This window comes from Toxotes jaculatrix, chromosome 7, assembly GCF_017976425.1.
Source record: "Toxotes jaculatrix isolate fToxJac2 chromosome 7, fToxJac2.pri, whole genome shotgun sequence".
Lineage (NCBI taxonomy): Eukaryota > Metazoa > Chordata > Actinopteri > Toxotidae > Toxotes > Toxotes jaculatrix.
This window is the reverse complement of record NC_054400.1, coordinates 17,608,293-17,618,831: the sequence shown is the minus strand read 5'-3', so window position 1 is coordinate 17,618,831 and position 10,539 is coordinate 17,608,293. Positions and strand designations below refer to the sequence as shown.

The window sequence follows — 10,539 nt, the reverse complement described above, 5'->3', positions numbered from 1 at the left end:
CCATCAAGATGCGGCACCATTATTATGGTACTTTGTAGGCCGTGTACAGTTAGCTTTAGAGGCTTTTAGCTGGAACCGGAGACGACGTTATAAAGGGCTAGCTACCGGTCATATATGTTCGACTTTGACAAGTCACGTGTTTTCACTGTCTGAGCCGAAATAGCTCAGTTGGGAGAGCGTTAGACTGAAGATCTAAAGGTCCCTGGTTCGATCCCGGGTTTCGGCAGAGACACTTTTCCTTCGCTTCCAGCAGTAAATAAACACTCATTCGTCGCATATTGTCGACATGGCCTTATAGAGCCCCGCACTGACAGAACCGTTCAACACCTTGATATTCGCATACGCCTGTTACCTCCAACTCAGCATGTACTCACACTGTAAGACCTTAGAGATTAACTGCATTGAACCGAGGCCTGATAAATAATTGTAGGAGAAATGCAGATTATTATATATACTGTATCATATTAAACTTTAATTTATTGAAAATAAAATAAAGTGATACACTTGTTTTACACAATAGGGTTCTCATCTCAAGTTTTAGAGTCAGGGCTTACAGATTTACTGAGTCATGTAAGATTTAAAGAAAGATAATTTGAGTTAAGGTGAAAAGGAAGACAATTAATCTTCCTACTTTATTAAACACACATGTGCTATTGACTCTAGTAATTATGAACTTTTCACAAAAGGTATTGTACCACTATTCTTCCATCACAAGTCACAGAGCTCTACCACCTTGCTGCAGATGTGCCTCATATCCTTCTGCAGTGTCTCCTTGTCAAGGCGGGATTTAATGTCACCTATCTTCCTCAGGGACTCCATGGCATCATGCACTGACAGGAACCCTGTCCAGAAGAGATGCAGGGTGTATAGAGGATCACTAAACATAATGCATTTGATCTGAAAAATGATTCTCTGAGTGCTGCTTGTCATTGAGGTTATCTTGGTGCTCATTTGGGCTTTTTTTCTTTTTGCCTGCCTCCTCTGTGCTCATAACATTAGCTTTGTGATATTGCGTTGTTGTGTTGCTTCTAACATTGCATAATTTGGTGTTGTGGTAGCCTTTGCTGTTATTAAACTGTTCCATTTCTATTTATTTTCATTTTGATCTAATGATGTTAGCTTGTATTTTTTTCTCACAAATGTCCTGGTGGTAAAATTGGCTGTGGTCCTTATCATAAGTCATCATGACTTCACTGGGTAGCAAACAACATCCTGCCTAATTGCATGTAAGCTAAGAAGTAATATTCAGCGATTATGAGCTGTGAGGAAGAGGGATAAACTTTCTTGTTCAGTGATGGGATATTAAATCTGTCCTTCTTTTTCTAACTCCTTGCCTGTCTTGCCACGAATATTTATGACACTCATCAATTATGTATTGCTTTTCTCCCCTCTAGTACCGTCTCCTTCCATCTTTTCACCCTATACTTAAAATAGAGCAATGGATAAATGGCTCTCTAGCAGTGAGATCGGTAGCTGAGTGGTGATTCATAGAGCAGTTTACCCCTGCTCTAATTTACTGAGGGAGCCTTTGCCTCTTTTCCGTTTGTCTACACTTTAATAAGAGGTGGAGACTGAGAGACTGACAGAAAATGGGCGGTGGAGGGGTGGGGGCTTTGAGATCTAGTGCCAGGGCTCCCGGTAATTGAACTTCCAATATAGACACAGCGGTGTGATGGGGATGGATGTCGACAGCAGACTGATGTAGAGTTGAGCTGCTGGATGGCTGTGTGCTCCTATGACTTATTAGTTTTGAGGTAGCTGTATAAAGGCAGTTGAAGCTCACATCCACCCAATTTCCACTGGTTAAAAAGCTCGCTGCATTTAAGATCAGGAGCCCAAGTTAGTTAGCGTGTTGTTGCTGGTAGCTTTGTGTGTCCCATAGAAAGTCTTTAATCGGCTCTGATGTCAATACAAACTGTTTTTGGTGTGGTGTGACCTGGAAAGGTTTTGAATTAGGTTGTTTATATGTAGGCAAAAGGAAAAAAACATGTTGTTCATGCAGTTTATAACTAAGTTATTAGTTATTAGTTTATAACTAATTACAAACACTCTCTCTCACTTTCTGTCTCTGTTTCTGACTCTTTTGTGAAGCATTTTTGCGTGAGCATTTTTTCCTTGACGTATACGGTGAAGGTACATGTAGTATGCATGTGTTTACTCACCGATGACAGCAAGTTACCGATCACCCACCTTTGTGGTATTCCTGTTTGAGCAGCTGCAGCTCCTGCTGAAGGCTGTTCTCCACTGAGGTCATTCTTTTACTGAGTTTGGCTTCAGAGTGTTTCAGCTGATCTGCCTGAGTGTGGTCAGCCTGGTCCCTCTGGGTCTCAAACTGATCCACACGGGCCTCCAGAGCACGGAGCTGTTCAGCTAATCTGGACTCTGCTTCTAACTGAGCAACAGAACACACACACACACACACACACACACACACACACACACACACACACACACACACACACACACACACACACACACACACACACACACACACACATAAAAACCAAGATTTCAGACTTACAGTGCTGCAGGACAGTTTTTTAATCCTCACACTGTATATGTGACAAGTCCTTTTTAATGCTGAACTATATTACTTTTGGGATATTGCTGTCAATGGCAAGTGCACACATGACTCATGTTTCACCACGTGATTGGCATTTTTCAAAATTGAGTTTTTTTATTTCTGCTGAGTCACAACTCAGAAAGTGTGACTGAGTCCTGCACATTTGGACATTGCTTATGAAGCAGTCTTCTCATTTGGATCCTGACAAGTTGATTGTTGATCCATTAAAAAAAACAGAAACCTGAAGACTGTTAAGGTAAAGGAGACCAAATGCACAGATATACCATATTCTAAATAAACTGGGGGTCAAGCTGAAACATACTGTACCACATTGTCTTGCAGTCGTGAGAGGAGCTGCTCGCTGCTCTGCTCATGTGTCTGTATGGAGCTGTTGAGCTGTAGTTCTGTCCACTTTCTCAGTGAATCTAACTGCTCCTTCACTTCCTTTAGCCCACCCAACATCCTGCAAAGACACCAGAGACAGAAAGCAGAGAAATGTAGTAGGCTTTACTTTGAAAATTGAATCACGGCTTAAAGCTATGCTGTTTCAGGTTGCATTTTTCTTTGGTTTCCTTTTTCAAACTCGACACCCAAAACAGATTAAGTAAATTCGAATACATTGCAAATTTAGGAATGCATATAGATGAACTAATATCCAAACACCTGAGGATCTAATAGCTAACAGTGCTTGCTGTAAATTTAGGTCTGTTGTATACAGCTCCTGCTTGGCACTACTTGATGCTTGACATCAGAAAAATAATTTATTTCCACAACCAATAATTCATTGGCACCTCCATGTCTAGTAAACAACTTGCTCTAAGTAAAATGTCTGTTGTGTGAAAACAGAATGTCAATCATAAATCAATAATTGCTCTGTTGATTTATTTTAAAGTAAGATGCTTTATGCTCATCTGCTCAATGTTGCTTAGAAAGCAGTGTTAATTTGAGGTGAGACTTCCTCAGCAGCAGTGCTACTTCTTTTCTTTTTTTTTTTTTTGACTTGATGCCAGCCTCAGCAGGCAGGATACTGTTACTCTGTGGTTGGGCACAGTTACTATATGTGCACAGAGGCACACAAACTCACATTCACATGAATGCTAACATAAGCATATATTTAAATAATTTTCAAATTTGGTATTAATTTGATTCTTACAACTATCTGGAACACTCTGACGTGAAAAGTATTAGCTTTAAAAATGCAGTGGTGTAGGTCACTTACATAGACTACTGGGTAAACAGTGTTAAAATATCTCAGGTGGAAGCTGCAACCTTGGACAAGCTGTATGAAATGTATGGCATCTATTGTACTATAGGACACATAGGCAGAATGTCATTGAAAATTCTATATAATTATATATTAAACATAGCACTTAAATTCAGTTGATGTTCTTTCCTTTAATTCCTTCAGTGTAAGGTTTCTTGAGACAACCAATGAGGCAAATGCTGGGATTGTTTATGTGTCTTTCACAGCTCCACAAATCAGACTCGGCTGGTTTATCTGGCTAATGTTGACAGTTGTTTGGCCAGCTGATTTGATGCTGTTAGATGAGTTTTCAGAATCTGCCTGTCTGTCTGGAGGTTTGTCAAACACATTGGCATCAGCTACTTGTGTTCATGAGCTTGTTTTTATCTTGAGGTCAAATATGTTAAATTCTTTTGTCAGTGTCCTTGTACTGCGAACTGTGCGTAAAACTAAAAACCTTGTTCTGGTTTGTAGACAAATAAATTTGAGCATGAAAGGAAAACAAGATGACTATTGGATCACTTGGCATGCCCCTTACTCACTGGGTAGGGCACACTTTAATGCAATCTGTGCCGAGCTGCAGGGTTCACTAATACCCTGAGCCAATCAGATATTGAGGATACAATATTTACAGAGGTGCAATGAAGGTTAATGAAGGTCCTTCTGAAATCAGCTGTATCTACTCTGTGAAAATGACTTGACCACACGGAAGAGACAAGACGGGTTAGGCAACTGGTTATAGGCAAGATCACCGAGAAGGTTTAAGCTATTTCAGCAAGAAAAACAAATGGTCAAACCTACAGTGGATGGGTTGATAGATATATTAGATAACAGTATATCTAATGTAGCTAGGTGTATGTTTTTTTGATTTGTATGTTTGTGATTATTGTACCTTTGAGAAGCTTTGAGATTGTTGCTTTTCATCTACTGTTTCATATCTTTTTATCTGTTGGTCTTTTGGTTTAAACACAGTGACCTGGTTTCTCTTACAAATCTACACCATCACTAAATAGAGCATATTCATCCCTCATGTTTCTATTTCTGCTTCCCCGGTGGCAAAACTATGCACTTTGTTTTGCACATTTGCTTTAAATCGAGACTATTTATTAGTCATGTTAGTAAATGAACTTAACTAACAGTCTTGTTCCTCTGGCACCAATATTTTACCACAGCTTTAGGATGACCAGCTTAGCTCTGGAGCAGCTGAGTGGGGATATTACCTGATAAGAAAATGAGTAACTCAGAGCTTTTTCTTTATTGCGTAGGTTTGGACAGAATAAAAAAAGGCATACATCAACATAAAAGAGAATGAAGGAGCCTCGGAAATTCAAGTCTGGAGAAAGTACCTCAGTATTTATGTCTCCACAAATCATTAGCACCACAGTATAAGCTGTGTTGCTCTGAAATTCATAAGAAACTGTAATACAAATTCGTTACCTACAGTATCAGTTGTGAGCTATTTTCACTGCTCTTTTTTTTAAAATATCTAACCACTACTAACCATGGTGCTATTGATGTATGGAAATACTCTTTGCACTGCAGTCCCTCGGTGAAAAGGAAGACAGCAAAAGTAAAAGCAAAATAGGCAATAGGCAATAAGCAAAAGGCTAATACATGCCTTAGTAATATAACAAGTACTTCAAGAGTGAGTTGTGCATGCTCTTTAATTAATGGCCTTACGTGTCTTCTAGTAATTTAACTTGTTTATGTAGGTCAGACATAGAGCTCCGTTGGCTCTGTGAATGCTCAGTCAATGAGGCCTCCAGTCTCCCAAGGTCACGATGAAGCTGGTGATAGAGAAACATAATAAACAAATGCTGTTATTTGATGTGGAAGCATCTTATGGTACCGCCTCCACGAACTGACCTTTACCCTTTGCAGTTTCTGCCGAGTTGAGCTGATCAAGCTCCTGCCACCGCTCCTGCGGCCAGTCAGGACTGGGAGAAACAGTGGTGACCTACTTTTTCTCCATTTTCAATTATCTTTATGGTACATGCTTGACCACTGCTCCACAGCTAATGTGCTGCCATCACAATGATTTACCACCTTGTGCCACCAGCAGAACTGAGCACAGGCTCAGTCAGTGTGGGTGTGTGTGTTGAGGGTAGTTGTGGTCAGCTTTTGATTTAGTAAAGTGATTGAGAGCAATATTACATGTGACATACGTGTCCTAATCTAGGGCTTTACTATTTTTTTTTTTATAATATTGATCTTGTGAAGAAAACTGAACAGAAAGGGCAGTGAAAGCTATTTATGGTGTGACCTTGTCATCACTGTTTGAACTAATTTCACATATCATTTCCCTTTTTTTTCAGGACCTGCGGTTGTGGTTGAGCCTCTGAGTTTACCTATCTGGGCTGTTCTCACCCTGCAGCAGTAAGCTCCAAATCACCTTCTGAACAGCCAGTCGTCCTCTCTAGGATAAACAACGAAATGCATCCCTTGTGTGCACTGTCAGATTATAATTTCCTTCATGCAAGCAACACTTAAACAAATGTAGTCATCCCTTTAAACCCACTGGGAACCATTAATGTCTGCACCAAATTTTGTGTCAGTCCATCCAGTAGATGTAGAGCTGTAAAGAGAAAACTTTGACCTGCTGGTGGCACTAGATGAAGATTTTCTTTTTGCCACTGCTGTTCAGCTGCTTTGCAGATAATAATCAGGCAGCTGAACTGCTGCCTTACGTCTCTTTTGTCAGACCGTTTGTCAGCACTGATGCATCATCTCTCACCTTGACTTCCAGCTCCTGGAGCCTTACGTCCACAGCTGACCTGAGCTCTGCCACCTCCTGCTGCAGTCTAATCATCTGCCGCTCCCCAGAGCTCATGTCAGCGCTCAGCTTGGCAATGCTGGCATCACACCTGAAATAATAGGTGGGGAAGCGTAGAGGGATGGTGAGACACCACTGAATGAGAATAGTGGGGTGAGAGACAGTTAAGGAAATGTGTGAAGACAGAGAGATGAGCAGAAGACTGGGAGGAAGCTCTGTTCTGATGCACCCTGAGATAAGATGACAGACAACCTCTGCTGAATCCTAAGCAGTGAGAATCCATCCTCCAGTGGATACATGTTTTGTATTTGTTGATGAATTACTGATAGAAACACAGGCAAAACATGACACCAATCAAATGATGAAATTAGCTTGATGGATTTATCACCAAAAGCAAAAGACAGGCTGTGGAAAAGTACTGTACAGCCTTTCACATGCAATGTCTTGTCCCTGACATATGCTCTTTTCAGTTTGTGCGATGAAAATGAACAGCGCTGACCATGTATCAGTGATGCAATATCTCTCTTCCTTCCTATGCTTGATTTAAGATGTTATCAGCTAGGCAGCAAAGACTCTCCCCCTCTCGACCAGACTTATTGTGTGTGTTTGTCAGTGTAATATTTGTGATAATATAAAATGTAAGGTCAACAACCAAATCCAGCTGCTAATTACTGAAATGTCCAGTGTAAAATTTGGGTTATTTCCTTCTGGACCTCGACAGCGCTTTCATAAAGGGGCTTCACAGAACAATATAGTTTATCCAAAACCACTGGCTCTTAGCTTACTTGATTATTTATGACTAACGTACAAGAGGTCATTAGCCTGAGTAGGTGAGGTTTTTCCATGTCCTTTATTGGACCATAAATCAGCTGTTTGTTGAGTAATAGGCAATATCCCTTCTCACCACTGACTCCTTAAACGCCATGGAGGAGGCAGGCCCTGCTGTGAAACAAGAAGTTCACAAAATAACACTACATCTTTGATCTGCTGTATGATGAGAAACCACATCATTTCACATGTATTGACCAATGGTTGCCAGGGATTTTCAAAAGACTTCAGCCTATTTAGCTACACAGCAAAAACACCAATCCTAATGCAAATCCTGTTAAGCAAAGCACTAAGGTGACAGACTCTTTTCAGCAATCCAGTCTAATAAGGGTGATCTGCATAGACACACGGAACCTTCCTAGAAACTTCAGTCTGGTGAGAACGAAATAATTAATGTGTGCATGTGTGTTTCTGTGAGAGTATCAGAGGAAGTTTGAGACTGTGAAGAGCTGCCAGATAGGATGCAGGCTATACAATTTCACTTCATTAGAAGGAGAGAAAAGCAAGTAGGATGTCTGTAAGGAGACTTAATCAGTCAGATTACTCCGTGCAGAAGACCTGGGCCTAAATAATTGTACTTGTAATTCCTCTAAATAATGTTTCGGAGGCACTCATTTCATTGTTTTATCTTTTGCACACACACTTTTTTTGCAGTTTGTACCTCAGGGTTTGCAGACAGTGTTCGACCCCAGACTTGTGTGCATACCTGGCTACTCTTCGTCTCAGGTCTCCAATGCCAGCCATGTTTTTCTGGTCTAAGCTTTGAACAGCAAGTGTGGTCCCAAAGGTAACAGAGTCCCGCTGGGTGATCTGTGTCTCTAGGGCCTAATCAGAACAAAGATAGCGTATTTTATATACAGTATCTATTAGATTTTAAAAGAATGGCAATATTTTCTCAAGCAAATTAAAGTTAAACAAAAGATGTGTAAATAAATGATTTAGTACGATTATAAGAGCATTTATTTGGACCTGGCAGACAACTGTAGATGATACTTGATAAGGGCATGTCAGTTCCCTTTCTGTTCCCCAATTTAATCCTGTCAAAATAATCACTTCAGATAAACTATTTTATAACTTACCCAGTTTTCAGAAATTTCATCACCACCGTTGCATGAATGATGATTCTATAGGATTGGCCTTTCGCATGTGTGCAACAACCTAACATCAAAGGGACGACTCCGTGGCTTATCATGGGAGCAAACAGTGACTGTGGGGTGTCACTTTCATTTGATTTAACAAGTATTCTCTTCACGGCTTAGCTTATTACTTCCTCATGTGCAGAATTAATTAGCTCTTAGGCATTCATGTAATATTTCAGATAATGACAGCCTCTAATCATGTTAATGGACCATTCGGTATGCACTAATGAAGCTGTATATTTCATTTCTGTGCTCTGTTTCTATAAGGCGCTTATCAAAGTGTGGCTTGATGCTCTGTCTCAGTCAAAGATGGCTCCCATCCCTCATTTGTTTCATGAGTCACATTTCCATGCACTTTCCACGTAATTCTTCTGACTGCTGTTTTTCAGACATTACTGCCGAACATGGCGGTATTCATTTAACCACACACTGTGTACATCATTAGTTTTTTTTTTTCTTTTTTTGCTTATGCAGACAAAATGACTGTGAACTGATGATGATGAGGAGTCAGTCAGGCTTTGCTCAGGCGCTGCACCATTCTATCAGGTGTAATCAAATCAGCTGTGAGTTTGTGGGCACAAGTGTGTCGGCTGTGTGTGTGTGTGTCTGTATGCTGCAGATCAAAAGAGACGAAGGGAAGACAGCAGATAAAAGAAGGCGCAGGAAAAGAAAACAGGTAAAGACAAAATGACTTCATCTACATAATAACACGTTTAACATGTTAACTACAGAACAATCACAGAGGCTGCAAGTATGCAGTGAGTGATTTTGCATAAAATAACATCTCATCCGTTAACTTCCACCGTCCTCCCACTTGTATACCTGTATGTCCATGCTAAGCTGCTTTACAATGCGTGTGATGGTCAGTATGTGACTCTCCAGCAGCTTGCGGGAAAGTGCCTCGACCTGGACAGAGCCCTTGGTGGACTGCAGGCCTGCTGCCACCTCCTCTTTAATCCTGAAAGCCTGTTCTAGCAGAACAGCCAGTGCCCTCTCCTGACCGCTCAGACGACCCTCCAAGACATCAGGCCTTAATCAAGAAGTAAACAGAAAGCCAAGCTTTGAATCATAACTCATTGATTTAGGAGTAAACGTGAAGTTAACATTTTCTATCACAGGAATAAGCATCAGGGGAAAAGGAGTGATGAAGACAGAATGAGATGAGGGGCTTTGGTTGTCACACCCTCAGGTCATCCTCAGACCAGATCTCTCAGTGACTTCATGTCCTTGTTTGTGCTGTGTCACGAATAAGGACTGCAAGAGTGTGAGGTTGCTATTGTGGATTAAGGATTAATTTGATCAATGTGATTCACTGTGGTGTCAGAAAGGTCGCTGGTGGTTCCCAACCTTATTTTCATCCCATCAGTGAGGGGGAAGTAGAACTAATCTGCCTCTCTGACAGTAATTGTGTAGAATTGAAGTAGTGAGTAAGATGCAATACAGTTTTTTTCTGTAATAGTTTTGATGGTTAAAATACATAGAATATAAAACAGGGTAATTAAATAAAAGTTACCTGCTGTGGCTCTGATAGGGCTCTAACCTATGTGTCTCATGTGACATTCTTCTTTTCTAAAAAGAAAAACACGTATTATATATTTGTGAGACAATATACTCAAATCTGTGTCTCATCCAGCCTTATGACTTTGTTAAATGTATCATCACTTTTTATTACTAAAGTCAATTGAATTGTTTTACAGTCTCCTCCAAGTGTAACAAGACCCATGATGCAATGTAATATGTCCCCAAATATTCACCACATTGACCACAATATATTAAGCAATCATTTTCTTATTTTCTTTTCAGAATACTCACAGGCCTGTGTGATTTTCTTCTGTCGGCTCTTGAGTTTATGTGTTTGTGTTGTCACGTCACTTGGTAACTGTGGTCTCCTTGAGTGGGGTGTGCCTGACTGCCAGTGTGAATTTGTCCAACAGTAATGCAAGAATGATGCATTGTGTATGCGGTGAAGCAGCTTAACTCAGCAAACCGGAAT

At 40.5% G+C, this 10,539-nt stretch overlaps 1 protein-coding gene and 1 non-coding gene across 2 annotated transcripts; one reads left to right on the top strand and one right to left on the bottom strand.

Annotated features, from left to right (window-relative positions):
• Nucleotides 1-153: 153 nt before the first annotated feature.
• Nucleotides 154-226, top strand: trnaf-gaa. The gene has a single exon. It is a non-coding gene; the product is annotated as a tRNA-Phe (tRNA).
• A 482-nt stretch (nt 227-708) lies between these two features.
• On the bottom strand, nt 709-10,376 carry fam81b (family with sequence similarity 81 member B). The gene is made up of 9 exons (XM_041042932.1): nt 10,359-10,376; nt 10,060-10,115; nt 9,369-9,576; nt 8,114-8,232; nt 6,541-6,670; nt 5,487-5,593; nt 2,891-3,026; nt 2,191-2,392; nt 709-842 (listed from the first exon to the last, which is right to left on the bottom strand). Exons 2-9 carry the CDS (start codon nt 10,104-10,106, stop codon nt 709-711), a joined length of 1,083 nt encoding a protein of 360 aa, XP_040898866.1. The 5' UTR covers nt 10,107-10,115; nt 10,359-10,376.
• Between the last annotated feature and the right edge of the window lie 163 nt (nt 10,377-10,539).

Coding starts and splice junctions, on each gene's coding strand:
- fam81b (XM_041042932.1), bottom strand. CDS start 10,106: ATGTCACATGAGACACATAGGTTAGAGCCCTATCAGAGCCACAGCAG. Junction 6,671..8,113: donor CTGAGACGAAGAGTAGCCAG/GTATGCACACAA, acceptor CTATTATTTCAG/GTGTGATGCCAGCATTGCCA. Junction 5,594..6,540: donor TCCAGGAGCTGGAAGTCAAG/GTGAGAGATGAT, acceptor CTCTATCACCAG/CTTCATCGTGACCTTGGGAG.